At 52.6% G+C, this 19,953-nt stretch overlaps 2 protein-coding genes across 3 annotated transcripts in view; both read left to right on the top strand.

Annotated features, from left to right (window-relative positions):
* Positions 1-6,767, top strand: part of MYO18A (myosin XVIIIA) — an 82,793-nt gene extending 76,026 nt beyond the window's left edge. For both annotated transcript variants that reach the window (XM_040641071.1, XM_040641070.1), the window contains one exon: positions 5,368-6,767. In XM_040641071.1, coding sequence (XP_040497005.1) covers positions 5,368-5,512 — 145 coding nt within the window. In that variant the 3' untranslated portion in view covers positions 5,513-6,767. The remainder of the gene's footprint in view (positions 1-5,367) is intronic.
* On the top strand, positions 6,059-6,767 carry TIAF1 (TGFB1-induced anti-apoptotic factor 1). The gene is given in 2 exon segments (XM_040641072.1): positions 6,059-6,304; positions 6,306-6,767. Coding segments are annotated over 2 exon segments (342 nt in total). The 3' UTR covers positions 6,402-6,767.
* Positions 6,768-19,953: the final 13,186 nt, after the last annotated feature.

The raw sequence follows: 19,953 nt of genomic DNA, 5'->3' as shown, positions 1-19,953 counted from the left end.
GCAGCGCCCAGCTGGACCTCCCGGCGCGCACGGCCGGCCTCCGCCGCTCAGCCTCCGCCGCCGACGTGTCCCGGGCCCGCAGCAGCCGCAAGAGCCGGAGCAGGAGACGGAGCAGCTCCAGCTCCAGCTCCAGCTCCAGCTCCGAGGATTCCTCGGAGCACAAGCGGCGGAAGAAGGGGCGCTCGCGAAAGAGCAAGAAGAAGTCCAAATCCAGACGAAAGAGAACGGAGACCGAATCGGAGTCCTCGTCGACCTCCAGCGGCTCCACCGTGTCGGGCCACAGCCGCTCGAGCGTGAAGAAGGGCCCCGCTGCGGGAGAGGAGGCGGCGGGGCAGGCCGGCCGGCGGTCTCGGCAGTCTCGGAAGGAGGAGAAGCAGCGCAAGAAGGAGGTGGACAGCCTGATGATGCGGTACCTGTACCGGCCCGAGAGCGACTAGTGCAGTAGGTGGCACCGGCGTGCCGCATGGAGTGTGCCGCGCGGTGTGAACTAACGTGCGCCCCCCACCGGCCGCCGCGCACGCCTCTCCTTCCGTCCTGTGGGCGCGCCTGGCCTCAGCGAGCTCACTGGCCGCCTTGGAGAGTGCGGCCGGCCAGTCCTGAGCCCCGCATCCCGGCGACTGAGCCTCCTGAGGACGGTCGGTCACACTCATTAAGTCCATACCGAGGGCCGGGGGCCGCCCTAGATATTCGCCACACTGTGGTCACCTAATCCTCATACTAACTCCATAGCAGAGGCCTGATGGGCCCCACTTTATAGGAGAGAAAGCTGAGGCCGGGGGAGGTGAAGTCCCTTGCCAAGGTCACACAGTTGGGAAGTACCCTTGCTGGGATCTGAATGGAGTCTGTTCAGCGTGCCCTTGACCGCGCCACCAAATGGCCCAAGGCAGAGCACAGGGGGGAGATGTTTACCGTGTGTGCCTGGCAGCACCCATATGGGAGCTTTGGTCCATGGCCCCAACAGGCTGGTCTTGGGAAAGGGCTCTCGCTGCCCCCCGGGTGTGAGTTGGTGCGTTAGTGGCCTTCATCTATTAGGAGGCCTTTGGCTCAGCTCTCCCCTGCCCTGCAGAGCCACCTTCCTCCCTGGCGCACATCTCAAGCCTCAGAGTGCAAGGCTCACAGGGCCACAGCCCCCACAGTACCACACCCTCCATCAAACCCCGAGATGCCTGACTCCCTCCCCACCCCTCCCACCTGAAGCCCACACATGGGCGTCACCTCATCTCAGCGCATCTTAAAAAGTTATAATGAATAGAAATTAGCAGCTGCTGACTGACAGCCCCCTCCTGGCTCCCCTGCCTCCCCCAGCCTTCTCTCTGTGGGAAGGGAGATCTAGCAGTTAGGCCCTTTATGCCCACACCCCCATCTCAGAAGAAAGGCAAAGCCTGACTCATTGGAATCCCATTGTTGCCAGTTTCCCCGGTGGGTGGTGACATTTGGATCGCCCTGGTTATGTGAAGCTGTTTTCAGCATGGTACCTCCCAGGGCAAGCTTGCTGCTTCCCAGGAGGTATGACCCCAGAGTGCAGCCCCCTGGGGCACGGGCACTGCATGAACTAACACATACCTGTCGCATGCTTGTGGGCCTCTCGTGCCGTGGACCACCCGAGCAGGGACACTGACTTGGCGGAGTGCTATCCGAAGGGACCAGTTATGTTTTAAGAAATGGATGGGTAGGAGTGAATGTTACCTGCAGCTATTTGGAGATGGGGGATAGAATGGGATTAGGGGGATGGTGGGGGAAGGGTGGAATTTGAACCCAGACCAGGCTCACGGCCATCTCAGACTCCTCGACCCGGAGCCCAAGGGCTTAGCACTGCTCTGTCGCTTCCCCCATGTGGCAGATGGTTGCAGGGTGCTCCGGGAAGAGCAGGAAGCATCTCGGTTGCACTGGGGAACTGTTGTCAGCCCCACAGTGAGAAAAGACAGGAGTCAAATATTTTCTACCCCCTCAGCAGCCCTGCTGAGTGCGCTGCCCCCCCAGCACAGGAAGTCAGTGATAGGCCAGGCCCTTCTTAAGAGGGTGAGACGCATGGGCCTAGCCAGGCTCTCCCACGCTGCCCAGCAACTGATGTATTTCTTTTTTTTTTTTTTTTTAAGATTTTATTTATTTATTTATTTATTTGAGAAAGAGAGAGACAGCCAACGAGGGAGGGAACACAGGCAGGGGGAGTGGGAGAGGAAGAAGCAGGCTCCCAGCAGAGGAGCCAGATGTGGGGCTCGATCCCAGAACTCCAGGATCACGCCCTGAGCCGAAGGCAGACGCTTAACGACTGAGCCACCCAGGCGCCCCTATTTATTTATTTTTAAGATTTTATTTATTTGAGAGAGAGAGGCAGCACAAGCTGAGGGAGAGGCAGAGGGAAAGAGAAGCAGGCACCCTGCAGAGCAGGGAGCCTCATGAGGGGCTGGATCCTAGGACCCTGGGATCACGCCCTGAGCTGAAGGCAGACGCTTAACGACTGAGCCACCCAGGCGCCCCGCAACTGATGTATTTCAGACCCAGTGCTCTCAGCCCAACATCACCCTTGACCCTACGACCAGCAAGAACAAAAACACACAAAGCCTATTTCTTCCCCCAGCCGCCTGCACAGTTCCTCTTGTCCACCAGGAAAACAGGAGTAGTCCTGAAACCCTACACACCACCACCGAGGAGGATTGGATTCACGGCAGGGAAAGTGGGCACCAAGCCAGAAGCTGGCCAGCCAATACCAAGCCGGCAAGAGAAGGGCCAGGGAAGGGAGGACCTGGCCGGGCTCAGCACAAACTGGCTTTGGGTAGTTCAATTGCCAAGCATGGGGCCAGGGGCAGAGCGGTGGCTTAGCTTCCCATCTGGCGATGGGACCAGTGCGAATTCAGAAGGCGAACTCATCCATAGCAGAGGCAATGGGAGGGTGCTGCCACCCTGGGCTCCCCCAGCAGGAGTTAGCTTACACACCACATTGTTTGTGACAGCGTTGCACAGGAGACACTGGCTCGTGGAGAAGAAGCTTTTTGAACAATTAGGTTAAAATGTTCAAATTGCCAGCCCTGACTCTTGCCCTGGGGAGGGGGCTAGCTGCCTGCTGTTGACCCTACAGCTGTGCCACCGGAGGCCACAGAGGAGCCTGGCTTGTAGCACACCCAGCTAGAAGCAAGGTTATCTTGCAGCTCCGCCGAGCAGGGGAGAGGAGCGTGGAGTTGGCCCCCCTCTCTGGCTACCTCTGCCACTTGCCCAGCACCCGGATGGAGCAGTGTCGGAACCTGGCTGTCATTTATCCAGGCGTCTGTCTGCTTGGCAGGCACAGGAATGTGGGCGTGAGGGCCGCAGCCCAACTCAGGAGAGGCGCGGGAATGGAAAAGAAAAAGAGCTCAGGCCGGCCCTACCCCGCAGTGCCCTGTCTGCATCTGGGTCCCAGTCCTGACATCTGCCTTGCCCCCTATCTGCCCCCAAAATAACCCTACTGCTTTTCTACAAAGTCAGTCCTTCCTTTGCCCAGCAGCAGACCTTAGTACTTGGGTGCCCAGAAATTCTGTCCAAAAATTGAAAATAAAACCAGGCTCCCACTAATTTAGGATTCAAACAACCCAAAAGCTAAAATAACCCCAATTTTTTCTATGTTGCACAGTCATCATTGAGCTTTATAATTTTGTCCCCGAGACACCCTAGAGTCCTTAAGTGCCTTTGGCCCATCAAAGTAAGACTCATTTATGTTCAGTCTAGTTTGTATTAAATGTGTTTTGTGCTATTCTGATTCCTTTAAAAATGGTAATTCATTCATGAGAAATATGATAACTATTAACCAGACTGCCCCATTCCCGAACCATTCTGCATAATTGAACATGTATTCTATCAGGCTCTTCCTTCTCCCCAGGGAGACAGAGAGAGAGAGACCTATCTTTACACACCCCCTGGGCTCTCACCCAAGCCAGCGGGGGAGCATTCAGGTTTGGTCGTATTTTCTCTTCAGGTCATCCAATCTAGCAGCAGGGTGGAGTCAGCAAAAGGCTTTGAGGTCTGAGAGTCCAGTTCGAATCTACGTACTGGCTGTGTGACCTTGAGCGCGAGGCTTCCTCTCTGTGAACCAGCTTCCTGGTGACGTTCCATAGGGTTGTCGTGAAGAGTAAGATGCATGCCAGAGTGCCCGGGCCAGTGTCTCACACACAGGAAGTAGTCCATAGCCAAAGCCTTTCTTCCCAGTACAGTTGGAAAAGCTAAGAATGTGGGTCTTTCTTGCAGAACCCTGTTTCCGCCTCTTTTGGTTTGGGGATAGAAGAACTTCGAAGGGGCCAGTACACAAGGTCTGCCCTCAGATTCTTAAAGCAGAGCCGGGGGCAGAGGGATCACGGAATTCCTGTTTACCCCAGGGAAGCTCTCTAGGGTCTGGAAGCAGAGCTGTGTCCCTGGGAGCACGCTGGGCAGGGATTCTGGGTGCAGGGCACTGGTCGGGGGAGCCACTCTGGGCTGCATTTTGTTCAGAGTGTTGAAACTCCGGCGCACCTGAAGCCGCAGAGGCAGTGGAGGTGGGAGGGGCAGGGGCAGGCGGCTCAAAGGCTTTGGGAAAGAAAGAAAAAAGGTGCCTGGACCCGGAGGTTTCCCTCCTTGCTCGATGCTGTGAGCCTGCCCCGTCCAGGGGATAATGTTCCTTCACATCCCGGTGAGGGGAAGCTGGAGGCTCTCCGTGGCCTGAGGGAAACTCCGCACGGTTGGGTTATGGTAGCAAGAAAGGGACGACTGTGCCACCCTGAAGCAGAGGTCAGCCAGTCCCTACATCCTGAGCCTCCTTTCCTTGTGGCGAGTAGATGACGCCATGGTCAAGGGCAGAAATTCTCACGGGCCTTAGGAAAACAATGAGGAGAAAGGGTTAAGGTCTGGGAGTAGCCAGCGGGGAAAGCCCCTCCCTCCTGGAAGGAACTCCGTTTAGGAATGTGGTTACCCGAGGGCTGCCGTTGTAGCCTGGTCGTCGCCAGACCGCCAGTTTTCTAGAGTGTGGTCCAGGGACCACCTGCGTCAGGACCTTCTGGGGAAGAATTGAAAATGCAGAATTCCTTGGCTCTGCCCAAAAGCTGACAAATCAGAATTTCTTGGGGGAAGGACGCAGGAGTCTGTAGCCAGTTCTCAGGCATCCTCAAGGTTGAGACCCAGGGCTCTATAGCCTTGCTTTCCAGGGGGTTTCAGAAGTTTTCAGAATCAAGACAGTGTGCTTCTGTCTCTCACCACTCTGCGTATCTTCTCGGGAAGTGATGGATTGCATTTACCTCTCAATCTGTGGCTTTTGGGGACTGCTGAGACGGGGCTTTGGGAGCTGCCCCAGACCCAAAGGCGTTGGCGCTGAAGGTCAAGAGCGCCGTTTGGCTGCCCTCCCGTGACCTTGCTCCTCTCTCCCCGCAGCCCTACCAGCTACTGGAAGTCCCTTCCCCCTGACCGGTCCGATGATGAGCACGACCCTCTGGACAGCGCCTCCAGGCCGCGGTATTCCCGTAACTATCTGAGTGACAGCGACACAGAGGCCAAACCGACAGAGACCAACGCATAGCCCAGGGGAGTGGTCTGTACCTCTTGCACCCATCGGCCACCGCTGCCACGGCGCTTCTCCCAGGAAATGGAGGGGCGCAGGTCTCCCCCACCTGACTGCTGATCTGCATGGGAAACACCCGGCCCCCTTGGGTCTGGGGGGCTTTCCAAGCTGTGGGTGTCTGACATCTCCACGTGGAAGAGGTGCGGGGAGGGGGAGAGGAGTTTCTGAAAAGAGAACTTTTTGCTCCTTCTGCCTCCAAAAGGCCACACTCTGTGGGCAGTGGCAGGGGGCTCGCCACTGCATGGAGCCAGCAAGCTGACCTCCATCTCAGCCCCCTGCTCAGGGACGGTGGACAGATTGCCTGCTGGGACACTCTAGGTTGCTGGGTCCATGGGGAGGAGTCGGGGGCAGGAACAGCCATTCCTCCCCCCCTGGCTTGGGGCGAGGGCTTTCTCTTCTCAGTGCCTGCTGTCTTTTTACTTTTAATTTAAATACCCAACCTCGCCATCACAGCTGCATCCCTGAGAGTGGGAGGGGGCTGTGGTGGCAGCTGGGGTTTGTGGAATGAGTAGGGGAATCTCATCTCCATCTTCACTCCTCGGAAAGCAGTCCTTTCTCTGCGCAGCTGGAGAGACCGGTGAGCGGAGCTGGGGCCAGATTCTTCAGTCAGCTTGGGGAGGGGCTCTCAGGTGCTTCTGGGTATAGGGTGAGCCAGCCGACACAGACAGGGGTACATATGTGCCATCCTGCACTCTCAGCCCTCACCCCTCTCTGTGTCATCAGTGTGTTAAGTGCAATGACCTATTTAAGACTAAACCCATTTCACCTACACCAATTCGGGGCCTATCGAAGCACTGCCTCCCTGCCGCTCTGTCCAAGTTGCCCAGACCACAGGCCCAACTGGTGAGGGAAGGCCACGGGTTGAGGGCTTGTGATCAGAAAAACTGAGGATGGGGGTTTGGTCAGTATTGACGTGTATTAGACACAAGCCCTCACCTGTGTCCTGAGCCAGAGTCATTTTTCTTCTTCCAGTTGCCCTGCCCCCACACACTTACCCTAGACATGACAACGTGTAGCCCCACAGTCCCAGCCCCCACCCTAAAGGTCATCCAGCCAACACCACCAGACTTGGGGGCCCGAGGGCAGTGCCTGGTGCCGCTCCCATCCGCTGTCCCCTCTCCCCTTCTCCCCTGCAATTGGTTTGTACTCATTGGGCTGTGCTCTCTCTTCCCTGTTTACCTGATGTATGGAAATAAATGTCCTTTTCCTCCTGGCTCTGCCAATTTTCCTGCCTGTTTCTTCAGGCTCAGGTAAAGTTCTGGGTGGTCCCTGGGGAGCAGAATCAGGATTCCGGTGGAGACCTGGGGAAGTGCCCGGGTCTCTGGCCTACTCCCACACCAGACCAGTGCCACTCAGAGTTTTGGAAGGCCATTTGAGTCAGGCAAAAGTAGTAGGACGAGAAGATTGTCAAGGAAGACAAACCCCACCTTTTATTTTTTAAGAGCCTGTGAACTGTAATCAGGCAGAGCCATCCTCGCTCTATCGTCCGTCTCCTGGCCTCCACTCAGAAATGTTGAAGTCCCTCTGATTATTAAATCTCACCAATTACAGGATTTTTTTTTTTTGAGGGATGTAAGTCCTTTTTTTTTCTTTTTTTTTTAAGATTTTATTTATTTATTTGACAGAGAGAGAGACAGCCAGCGAGAGAGAGAACAGAAGCAGGGGGAGTGAGAGAGGAAGAAGCAGGCTCATAGCAGAGGAGCCCGATGTGGGACTCGATCCCGGAACGCCGGGATCATGCCCTGAGCCGAAGGCAGACGCTTAACGACTGCGCCACCCAGGCGCCCCCCAAATATGACTTTTTGATCAAAACATGGCAAAACTCTCTTCGGCCCCCAGCCCCACTGGCCACAGGGCAGGTTGAGTAGGCTGGGAGTTCTGGCTTCTCTGCCCTGCTCAGTCTCTGCCTTCATGCTTCAGTCCACACTTGGTCTACTCACTGACAGCTAAGAGGCAGCTCTTGCAGAAGGGCAAAAAAACAAATGACTCCTCCTCCTCCTTTACCTTCTGTAATGTGACCAGTTATAATCCCTGCACACATGAAGTTTCTTTTATAGCTGGTCAATCAGGCTCCCCTGGTTTGTACAGGTGGGCAGAAAAAGGTATCAGACAGCCCTAATGCCAAGTCTCTGGTGACGTCAGCTGCCCAGAAAGGGTCAAGAAAGGGAAGGAGGGAGGAAAGTCCCCCAGAATGAGTGGGAGAGGAGTGTAAAATGGATCCATCTTGAATGAAAGAGACTTCCTCTCTCCACTGCCCGCCCCCCCCCAACTCGGTTGAGTAGAGAAGATAATAAAAGTAAAATTACTTTTTTTTTTTAACTGCTAGCTTCTCATGTTCATCTTTTACTCGTGCTTTCAGATAGGTAGGTGCATTTTCTGTTCCTCCCAGGAACTAGTGTGACAATGTCCCTCGCATCTGCAGACAAGATCCCAACTCTGTTGACCCACACTGACCCACTGTTAACTGGAAAGACCATTATCAGTATGTACTGATCCCCCAGCAGTCTGGGGCAGAGGGCTTTGTTCAAGTCAGAAAGGTCATGTTATTCATTGATTCAGTCACTGGACAGTCAAGTATTTCATAACAGCCTGCTATGGCCTAGGCGCTGTTCTAAGTGCTGGGGACTGATGAGTTTCCTTCCTTCGTAAAGCAGAGATTCTAGTCGAGAAGGTAGACATACAAAATAGGTACTGCACCTACTAATATGTGCAAGCTTTGGGTGAGTAAAGAGGTGTAAATCATAGTGTTTGTCATCTAAGGGCTCGTGGTTTGGGGCAGACCCATGTGGAAATAATTACATGAGACATAACAGAAGGAGAAAGAAGTTGCTTTGTGCATATTATGGGGGGAGACTGAGGGGGTGGGTTTCAGGTGGAGGAGGATGAGAAGGCTTCTAAAAGGAGTTGGTATTTTGAGCTGGGGCTTGAAGAAAGGCTAGCACTTCCACAGGTGTACTGGAAAAAAGAAGAGTTTAAGCAAAGGTCCTGAGGCAAGGAAAGATGGGTGGTGGTAGGGATCTCCACGGAGATCCATCTAAGGAAGCGGACATAGCCTCACATGACCAACACTTCAAGTTGCAGCAAAGCCCCTTGGCCGGGGTGCTAGGCTCCAGGCTGGGAAGGAGGCGATTCCCTCAGCACCAGCTCCTCAGGGGAGTCCAGGAGCCTGTGGGGCCATCAAAGCCCAACTTCGTTTTGGGCGCGCCTTCAGAGCTCTGTCAGCTCCTGCCCTCACCTGTACACTCACGGCAGCTCTGGTCCCTAAGATGTAAGTGAGTCTCGCAAGACAGGCAGCAAATCTGTCCCTGCGCCAGGCTCAGAGCTGCCTTGACGGATTCTCCTCTCTAATCTCAGACCCTCAGGACTGCTCTGACTCCCGGATGAGAGGTGAGGACCAAAGCCCTGTGAGGCTCCCCATGATGCCCAGTCTGTGCCCAGAGACAACAGCGGCCCCCAGTGACTCCTGAACTACCTCCTTTTGTCCTGTGTCCTCTTAGCAGTTTATCCTAGTTGTCCCCCCCATGCCCCGCCCCCATGCCTGGTGGCACAGACACTTAGCGATTTGCTCCTTAATTGTCCCCCAGCTAGGCTGCGCAGATGCCGCTCTTTAATCTCTCCTGATAAATGAATCGCGCCGCTCCTTTAATCATATGTTCATATCCAAGCCAATTTGAATCAATTTGGCAGTGAGCGTGTTGCTAGAGATGCCATGACTGCTGCTTTCCCCTCAGGGCCCCAGAGCCAGCCCGTCTGCTGTCCTCATCCTCAGAGAAGAGCCCAGGGGGCCCATTGCAGAAAGGATCTCCTACCTGAACAGTGGGGACTTTTCAAAGTCAATCATTCATTCCTGTTCTCCATGCTGGGCCCTGTGGGACTGGAGGGAGCTGGGTTTCCAAGGGCCTCGCGGGTGGGAAGGAGGGGACTGAGTCCACCCACAGCCTTCCTTGGTCACTGAACAAAGGGCCCCATTGTCATCCCTGGGAGGAAGTGCTGCCTTAAATCGAACCGTAATCCTTCCTGTTCCCCTTTCATTTCCTCTGAGCTGGTTCTCAGGGAAGCTGGAACTCTTCTCACCTTCTACATAGCAACACGTTCCAGACCAGCCCACGGTAATTTGTCTTTGCCTGCTGCGGCTCCTGGCTGCCACCCCGGCTCCTCTCATCTTTCCCCAGCAAGTATTCTATTCTAACCACCCCCACCCTGGTGGGCAGTCCCGGACCTTGGTAATGCACCAAGTTTTGCTGCTTTGGGGGCTGCTGCTTCTGCACCTGGAGTCCTGTCCACGTGCCGGGCTGTAGTGAAAACAAAAAAAAAGGAGACAAAACCTGCTCTACTGAGCACTCCTGCCCCCCAACACCGAGACCTTCCAGAAGGGGCTTAATCTCCCGGGCTCAGTTTCCTCGACTGTAAAACAAGGTGATAGTGCTGGCAAGAAGCTTTTGGCTCCTAAATTAGAAGGGAGCCCCTCCCTGCTGCCCGCAGAACCTCCCTCCGCCACCCCTTCATCGCCCTCCGTAAGGAGCCCCAGGGACCCGCGGGCGGAGCGAGCGGGGCTGCGAGGGGCCGGTGCTGGGGAGGGGACGTCGTCTCCCGGTGGGAGTCTGTCTGTCTGTCTGGGGTTGGGTCCGCCCAGCAGCCCGGTTGCGCCTCCCCGTCCTCTATGTGTCCTCTCGGTTCTCCCAGCGGGCTGTGCCAGTCCAGGCAGGCGCCCTCCCCTTCCCGGGGAGCCCTGTATTAGCATATTCATGTTACATTTGCATGACCTGGGCCCCGCCCCCAACTGGAGGGTCTGCCCGCACCTCTGGGAGGCCCACTGCCCTCCAAAGGTTCTTAAGCAGTTGAGTGGGGCCAGAGCCCATCGGCCTAGCCCTTCAAGGATTCCCTCTGAGTGAGGACCGGTCTCCTCACTCAGCAACCCGGCAATACTGTCTTCCCGCCTTTCTGAGTGCTCTTGGAGGTCCTTGGCAGAGGCTGGGAATGGCGGAGTGTCCTTTCTGGGCTGTCATTAGTGACCCGGGGATGAGGAGGATGACAAAGTCAACAATATTCCCATTTTGCTGAGCACCTACTTACTATGTTCCCATTTACTATGTCTCTAACCCTTATCACAACCATGCAGCGTTCTCTCCCTGAGGCTCAAAGAGGTGAGGTGTGTCCTAACAGGGTCCTCAGCTTGGTTCCAGCAAAGGGCCAGGAGTCTCCCAGCTCTTCTGGCTTTGTCAGGGGATAAAGGGAGATGGGAGAGTGCCAAGAATCATTGTCACGATCCTCGTCTCTATTCGCCGGGTGCCTGGTATTCACCAAAGCTTGGCCTAAGTAAGGAAACACGTCTTGGCATTTTGGGGGGAAATGTCAACCTTACATTTCTGTTGCTCCTTACAATTTTCAGAGCATCCTCCATACATTATCACATTTTGTGCTTCATGCATATGGTGCCAACAGTATGAGTAACAGCTCCACATGGCCCGGAATGCATATATTAAGCTATATTCACCTCAGTCTAATTTCATTACAGTATAACGGAAAAATTCAGACCATTCTCTGGGATTTGATCCGGGAGGAGTGATTTCCAGAGCAATAGTCATTTTGGAGTTAACAAGGATGCTAGATTTGTTTAGAAGGAATTTCACAGAGAAATTGAGTCTTTTGTAGTGTAAACCCCGTGATGGGTCATATACATAAAGGGAGATTCCAAAAAGGATGTGTGCTTTGCAATTGAAGTCAGTGACATAAATCTCCCAGTGGAATACTTAAACGTGCAGATAGAATTTGCTTTAGATATCAGAAGTCAGCAATGACAGTTTTACCAAAAAAAAAAAAAAAAAAAAACTCAAAAAGGATATTAAGGTTCAACACTATCCAGGCAAATTATATTTGAGGTGGCTTAAGAGTCAAAGAGTTTCCACATTTTAATAAATTTTTATATGTTTTGTGCCACATCTACGATCTGACTAGATTAGGAAAAGAAGCAAATGGATTTCGGGAAAAGAGGACGCTAGGGAATTTGAAAGCAGAGAATCAAAAAAGAAGGAGTTTAAACACACACACACACACACACACACACACACACATTTTGGTACAAGAAAAGGCAGCCAATAGCCTTGGAAACATTATGTCTTTGAAAGACAGGTCAGTGATGGTAATCAGGCAGATACAAAAGTGTATGCCATGAAATAGGCCTCATGGCTCATATTTAGTCCCGGGGACGGGCAGGTGGCAGTTGCGGGTTGGCACCTTTGCTTGAGGGCTGCTTCCAGGCCCCAGAGGAGTACTATCCTCAGGAGAGCAAGGAAGAGTTACCCCAGTGAGTGGCACTGCCCTGGACGTTTCTGCCCTAGAAGCACAGAACTCGTGGCCTGCCTTTGAGAGCCCTCGAGCTCATCTGGGAAGTTGCTCTTTCCAGTAGCCACATACTGAGCCAACTGGGCGAGACTGAATAGCCAATAAGGAGCTTCTGCTCCCAGGAACTGGCAAAATAAGCCCAGAGAACCAACTAGAAAGTGAGACGGTCTTAAGCTCTGTGAATGGGTTCTTAAGGGAACATGGGCCTATGACAAAGGTACATGTGAAAACACAGATAAATAAACATTAGAAGGGACCTTAAAAATTAGAAATAGCTTGGGCACCTGGGTGGCTCAGTCGGCTGAGTATCTGCCTTCGGCTCAGGTTGTGATCCCAGGGTCCTAGGATCGAGCCCCATGTCAGGCTCCCTGCTTCTCCCTCTCCCTCTGCCCTTCCACCTGTTTGTGCTCTCTCTCTCTCAAGTAAATAAAGTCTTTTTAAAAATTATGTTTATTTGAGGATGTGGGTTATAGATGTATCTGTGCTTATAAAGTTTTCAGACCTTTTTTTAAAGTCAGTACAGATGTATGTCTGTGCCAAACACCGAAGGAGGCCCCAGATTGTCATATTAGTGTGATTTTAAGGAGTAGTTTCTTTCCTGGCATTTCATAGATAGAAATAGTAGCCGAGGTAGGGGGGTGGAAACCAATGTGGCAAAGCTGCTTAGAAACTGCTTAGATCCCTTGCTCCAGGAAAGCCGTTTTTAAAGCTGCAGGCATCTCTTGGCACGGCTGAGAGTGGAAGCTGGAAGAGGAGCAGATTGGAGGGTGGAACCTGAACAGGGTATTTAGGGGCGAGGAAGGCGGGGGGAGCATCTAGACGGGCCCTCCGGTGCAGCCTGGAGCCCGGCAGGTGACAGGCTTAGGCAAGGAGACTCTTGTACTCTTGTGGGTGAAGGGACTGGTGCAGTGGGGTGAGGAGAAGCCAAGAGTCAAAAGGTCATTTAGGATATTTGTGTCACGGTTGTATACCTTTTTTTTTTTTTTTAAAGATCTCTGCGGGTGGACATGGTTCAGTGGCCAGACATTGTGCCTGGCGGATGGATTTGTGCTTCTGATATCTGACTCCATCTAAGAAGGTTTAGCCCCTTAAGGAAAAACTATTTTTGCCGTTGCAGAGAGTCAAGTGACTAGTGAGTTCTCGAAAAGGAGAAGGTATAGGCATTCTAGAAGGGGACGCCTGGGGGTTCGGGCATCGCAGAAGATCCAGGAGGAGTAAGTCCCCTGGGGCTGGGGGTGAGCTTCCTCTCCCTCCCCGCCCCCACTCCTTGCTCCCCAGCAGAAATCAGCTACAAATCTCAGCTTGTTGGGAACAGATGGCCTTGGCTGACGAATAAGCCACCGCAGGCTGCTCCACCTGTTCTCGGGCTGGAATAATCAGCTCGAGACAAACATCGGCGCTGAAATAACTCATGGCAGCGGGTGATGCGCAGACACAGATTCCAAAAATCTCTTAAATAGACCCCCTCCAAGTCTCTCCCCTCCCCAGCCCCTAGAGGCCATCAGGGAATGGTAATGGAGCGGAGAAGACAGATCGAACCCCAAACTGAGCCTGATGCGGAACTGGTGCCGCGGGGTGGGGGTGGGGGCCTGGGCGGGGGCGGAGCTGAGTTCTGCGTGGGACGGGCGCGGGGTGGGGTGGGGGGCCTCGTTCTCTTGCGCTGGGCACGAAGTTATTTCGCAAGAGCACGTGGAGAGCTGTGGAGAGCGTGGGAATGGTCCGTCCATGTCAGGGACTAATGTGAGGAGATCCCACCAGTCTCGGATAGCAGAGAACTGAAAATTTGGGATTCATTTGAATTGTTCATTAAAGGAGTGATATGCAAATGAGACCAAGCTACCGCGAATCTCTCGGCAGCTCAGACAGCTCCGCCAGCAGCCGCTGAGGGTGGGTGCCCGGGTGCCCATACTTCTGTGGATGTGCGTTGCCTCCCCTCACCTCCTTGATGAAGTCAGCTGGGCTGATGTTCCCTGGCAGAGCCAGATGAGCCCGTCGGGGGAGTGACAGCGCAGGGAAGCAGTGGTGACGGCGGTGGGGGAAGGGGGGGTGCTGAGATGGGGGTCCAGCTCCCGTGGAGTCAGTCAGGAGAGGGCGGGGATGGAGCGATTGGAGCGAAGCTGACTTCTTGCTCTGGGTGCCTCGGGCAGGCGGCTCCCCTTGGTCCAGCAACCAACCCCAACCCCCCACACCTTGGGGCACAGAGCATGGGGACTCAGAGTCCCCAGAGGCTGTGCTGGCTGGGGAAGAAGCCTGAGAGCCTCCCACCCCCAACTGCATCTCTAACTGCCAGGTACCATTTCCCCCAAGTGGTTTCTGCAGCTCTGCCAGTGGTCAGGACCCTCACCTATCATTTAGCGTTTAGAGAACAAACCTGTTCTCCTTGAAGCCAGTCGTGCTCACAGAGGTGTCATGGCAGCCCCCTTCCTGCTGAGTGCCTGGCTCTGTGGTTCTCACCCTGGTGCATATTAGAAACACTGAAGGATGGGGCATCTGGGTGGCTCTTTGGTTAAGCCTCAGACTCTTGATTTCCGCCCAGATCATGATCTCAGGGTGGAGAGATGGAGCCCCATGATGGGCTCTGCACTGAGCATAGAGCCTTCTTAAGATTCTCTCTTACCCTCTGACCCTCCCCCACTGCTCACACACTCTCTCTCTCTCCCTCATTCTCTCTCTCTGGAAGAGAGAAAGAGAGAGAGAGAAAGAGAAAGAAAAGAAAAGAGAAGAAAAGGAAAGAAAGAAGAAAGAAAGAAAGAAAGAAAGAAAGAAAGAAAGAAAGAAAGAAAGAGGCTCAAGGAACTCCCTTTATTATGTTTCATATACAAAAAGTAAAAAGAATAAAATAATGAACTTCTTTGGCTATCAAGCAGCTTCCACAATTATCAGCACTAAGCAAATCTTACTTCATCTACTCCTCCACCCACTTTCCCATTCTCTTCACTGGATTATTTTGAAGTAGATCCCAGATACGATATCACTTTCTTAAGAAATACTTTAGTGTCTATCCCTCAAAGAAAAGAAAATGACTCTAGGGGCGCCTGGCTGGCTCAAGTTGGTTGAGTGGCCAACTCTTGGTTTTGGCTCCAGTAGTGATCTCAGGGTCCTGGGATCGAGCCCCACATCAGGCTCCTGTGCTAGGAGCCTGCTTCTTCCTCTCCCACTCCCCCTGCTTTTGTTCCCTGTCTCGCTGGCTGTCTCTGTCAAATAAATAAAACAAAATCTTTAAAAAAAAAAATGTAATCACAATACTCTTACCACACCTAAATAATCAATAACTTAATAGCAAATATCCAGTCAATGTTGAGATTTCTCTGATTTTATTTTACATATTAATAATTATATTTTTAATATATATATTAATATATATATAATTTTAAAAGTTTGTCCAAATTAGGATCCAAAGAACATTGAGGAGCTTTTTTAAAAATACTGTGCTTAAGGGCCTTCTTATTCAGGGATTCCAATTTAATTGGTCTTGGGTGGGTCCCAAGCACATATTTTTAAAGCTCCCTAGGTAGTTTCAATGTGCAGCCAGGCTCGAGAAGTGCTCTACCTTTCCCCCTACTCGTCCCCTGCCAGCCCCTCCTCGCCTAGGCTTTCAGTGCCTCTGCCCGCCTCTAGCCGGGAGCCCGGGCAGCTCCCACAGCAGCTGGCGCTCTCATGCCTACCCAGATGCGTGGAGGGCTGCCCACCTTCTCCGGCCTTCTCCTTCAGAGGGGGGCTCGAACTCTCTGCGGGCCTTCCTTTTCCCGACAAATTCACATACCATGTGTGCCTATGCCTATCTTGTTCTCCCTTAATATGCTTGGTGCCTGTTCTTACCTTGTAAGCATAGATTTTTTTTTTTTTTTTTTTTGCGTGAAAATAGGAAAATTTCTGCCTCGGGAAAAAATAAGAACTTCCCTGGGGGCTGTACCATTGGGCTGCTCCAGTGGCTCGAGGCCACAATGGAGCCTGTCTGGGGCTTAGCAGCAAATATAAAGAAAACCGGGGATTGAATGGGACTTGAACCCAGCGCATTTCAGGGAATCTGAGAAACTCTTCCTTCCAGAAGATAGCGGCCCCAGGAGCCTTTTAGAGAATTATGCCCAGGTCCCTAGCTCGCCGCCGTCCGCCTGCCTTCCCGAGGCTGCTGCTTGTGTTCTTCCCCTACCCTCCACTCCGCCTGCCTTTTGGACTCATTCCTCCCTCCTGTGTCCCCCACTCCATGCCTCACTGAATGTTGGTGAAACAAATCTAGTCTAAAATAATGAGCAATCAACTACCCTGATGCTTGGGGCAGGCTGGGCAGGGGCTGGGGGAAGGGGTAGGGAGCTGAATCATTTATAAAGCTTAATAAAGATGCAGATGAGCACGCTGCCTAGGAGCCCCAGAGCTGGGCTTATTCATTATTCAAAGTTATGTAAATGCCACTGGGTCCTACATGTTAGAATCCTGCCCCCTGTCTCTGCTGCTTCGCCAAGCCTGACTGAGCCAGCCCACTTGTGCCTCCCCTCCCCCTCCCTGCCCCTACCTCCCTAGAGGCTTACATTTGCCCTGCCATAGGCCTGGGTCCAGAAACCCATTTACCCTACCTCAAGAGTAATAAAAATCCCAGATCTCCTCTCTAGCCAGAAGTCTTCCAGAGGTTTATGGGGAGGCCCTGGCCTTCAGGAAAGCCTGCATAGGCCCAGATGGCTGGGCTTCTCACTGCTAAAGATTTCCAAGGACAGGGTACCATATGTACGTCCTTCAGTATCTCACAAATCTACTTGGTGGGATGGATTTCCTGAGGTCTAACCTCAATCCCTCTTGTTGCCCTGGAAGCCCACCATTGAAATACAATATCCCTTAAGCAAATTCTCTTTAACCACCTTTCTGAAAAGTAAAACTCAAGAATCAAGTCGCCCCTGCTTACTGTCTCCAGACTAACTCGACCTTTTACGTTTTTAGACGGTTGAACCTCCCCCTTCCAAGTCATACACTCCTCAAGCTCTTAAGCCTGTCCCGGGTACCAAAGTCCATGAGAATTATAGTATGCTAGCACCAGCTACACGTCCCCTCTTTTCCAGGCCATGATTACTGACTCGTGCTCCGTAACTGCCTAGGTCTTAGGGCTCAGGTCTTTCCTCTGACTCTGCCCTCTCTGTGCCAGTCTTTCCCTTTCCCCCCATCCCTCCCTAGCTTTTCAGTTTGGTGAGGCTGAGAGATGAAGAACTGGGTCACAGTCTCAATGGCATCGATTGCTTCTGCTTTTCCTTCTCTTCTGGACTGGCTTTCTTCCCTCCCCACCCCCAACCTATTTTTAGCCTGCCTCTGTTTTCCTTAGTCTGGTTGGCAACCATGCCGGCCTCTTTCCCTTCTCTGCCCTTATCTCTCCCCTGCAGCCTGTGCAGACCCTAGCTGCCCTTCCAGAGGTCTCTCATTGCCTGCCCGATGCAGTGTGATTTTCCTCCATCTTGAAGATATGTCGGGTCTGCGTGAAAGAGGGTGCCTGGCCATGCTCAAGCAGGAGGGAAGCAGGGAGATAATGTTGGTGGGTCTGTTTTGGCAAATCCTTCAGTGTTTCTAAAACCCTCAGGTTGTCTCCCCACCCCCACCCCACCCCACCCCCCACCTCCTACAAAGGCATTTCCTCTCCTCTGCACCTACATCCCCTCTTCTCCTCTAGGACCCCACCCCAACCCCAATAAGAAATGCTCTTGGCCATTCTGGACCAGTTTCCTCTGGCTTTGGGGGTGGGCAACATCCCTGGAGATCTTTACCTGCCTTCTTGGCCTGCATATTCACAGTCTCTTCTTCTCCAGTTCCTTTTTCTCTCCACTCCTCCCCGACCTCATCCCTCCCACACACACCCCTTCCTACTCCCACATACCCCTGCTGCCCCCCTCCCCCTTGCACTCGGTTTCTAGGACACACCAGTTCAGGCAGGGCTTGTCAGCATCCCCCACTTGTCCTTTCTCAGCCTCTTCTAGACATTGGTCCCCTCCTTTACTGTCACCAGCAAGCTGAATAAGACTGGATATTTTGGAAGGGGAGCTGCAGCTGGCTGGGGGAGGAGGGCCGCACTGGGAGAAGCAGAGGCAGAGGGAACCACGGGCAGGCAGCCGTTGAACGAGAGAGAGAGAGGTTCCCAACACCCTTTCTCCCCAACTTTGCCAGCCTTGGAAATGGCAGGATCCTATGCTGATCTCTCTCTGTACCCCATTTTTCTGTCTTTCAATAATAACACAATACCTCACTTTACAGTTGACCACATTCTCCTATATGTATCCAGATCTCTGCATGGTGCTCTCTCTCTCCTCCAGGGGCTGCTCCAATGCCCCTCCCCACTGAGTCCCCGGCACCCCCAGACCACCATCACCACCGTGGCAGAGGGCAGCCCTCCCCCAGCATCTCTGTCTTCCCTGCCCTGCTCTTTTTCCCAACGCACTTGTCACCTTCCAAATTAGGATATAATTTACTTATACATATTGTTTGTATGTCTTCTCACTGGACTGGGTGAACACCAGAAGAGCAAAGATTTTGTTCACAGATATATCCACAATGCCTAGCACGGTCCCCAGCACATAGCAGAATTTCAATAAATATTTGTGGATTGGATAAATGATATCTCATTCGATCCCCACACACTCTTGAAAGTTGGTCAGTATTATTATTCCTATTTTTTTAATTGTGGTAAAATATACATAACATGAAATATACTATTTTAATCATTTTCAAGTGTAACAGTTTCGTGGCATTAAGTATGTTCTCTCTCTCTCTTTTTTTAAAGATTTATTTATTTATTTATTTATTTATTTATTTGGGCAGGGGGGCGGTGCAGAGGGCAAGGGAGAGAGAGTCTTAAGCAGACTCCCCGCTGAGCACGGAGCCAGACTCTGAAGATCATCTCCGGACTCTGAGATCACAACCTGAGCCGAAACCGAGCGGGACGCCTAAGTGCGCCACACAGGCGCCCCTAAGTACCCTCTCTTAAACCATGTTTGTGTTTGTGATGTGATTAAAACATGGTGCTGTGAAACTGATGTGGGAGACAAAGGCAGAAGAACAATTATTAAATTTCCTTACTATCTGCAGCCCACTGACAAGTTCTTGAAACAGGCAGAGTGACCTTCCTCCAGGGACTCAGCTGCCTCGATGTTAATACTTCCCTAAGGGCACAAGGCAATCTTCGCCCGACCCGCAGGATCCTGTAAGTCTTCCTTAACAATTCTAATTCCTTTGGAAACTTCCTTTATCTCTACCACCACCCAAGAAACATGGTGGCAATCATCCCCCAAGCATGTGGCCCACCGATATACATCTGGAGGGTCTCGTGACTGAGGGTTTACTAAACAGTAATCAATGACCTTCCCCAACAGTAGCTGCCCGCCCCCTCCCCCCAGGATGCTGGAAACCTTGCTTCCAAAATACCTGGCAGGCTTACACCATCCCTAAACCCCTCCCAACTTGAAAGTATATAATGGGCCAGTCCTCAGGACCCCAGTGCAGCTCTTGCTGCCCACGGGTCCTGTCCCCGTGCTTTAATTAAGCCACCTTTTTGCACCAAAGATGCCTCAAGAATTCTATCTTGGCCATCAGCTCCGAGCCCTACCGTCTTTCCCACGTCATCCAAACCATCACCACCATCCATCTGCAGAACACTTTTATCTTCCCAAACTGAAGCCCTGTGTCCATTAAACACTAACGCCTCATCCCTCGCCCATCCCCCAGCCCCTGGAGGCAACCATTCCACCGCCTGTCCCTGTGAATCGGACTGCTGTCAGTACGTCACGTGAGTGGAATCCTCCAGTGTCTGTCCTTTTGCGTCTGGCTTATTTCACTTAGCGTCGTGGCTTCAAGGCTCGTCCATGTTATTATTCTGACTTTGCAGATGTGATTATTCTCACTTTGTGGAGGCTGAGGTCCGGGGGACCCTCTGAGAGCACCCGAGACACAGACCCGGCGGGGGGCTGAGGAGGCGGGCTGGCTTTTACAACCCCCTGGAGAAATCAGTGCTGATCCATGTGCCTAGGCCTAGAGGCAATTTCCTCTGTGTTGTCTTTCCTTTGGGGATATTTTCACTCTTATTCCCATTT

Source organism: Ursus maritimus, unplaced genomic scaffold, assembly GCF_017311325.1.
Source record: "Ursus maritimus isolate PB19 unplaced genomic scaffold, ASM1731132v1 scaffold_24, whole genome shotgun sequence".
Classification (NCBI taxonomy): Eukaryota; Metazoa; Chordata; class Mammalia; order Carnivora; family Ursidae; genus Ursus; species Ursus maritimus.
The sequence above is the reverse complement of the archived record's forward strand: the minus strand, read 5'-3'. Positions and strand labels throughout refer to the sequence as shown.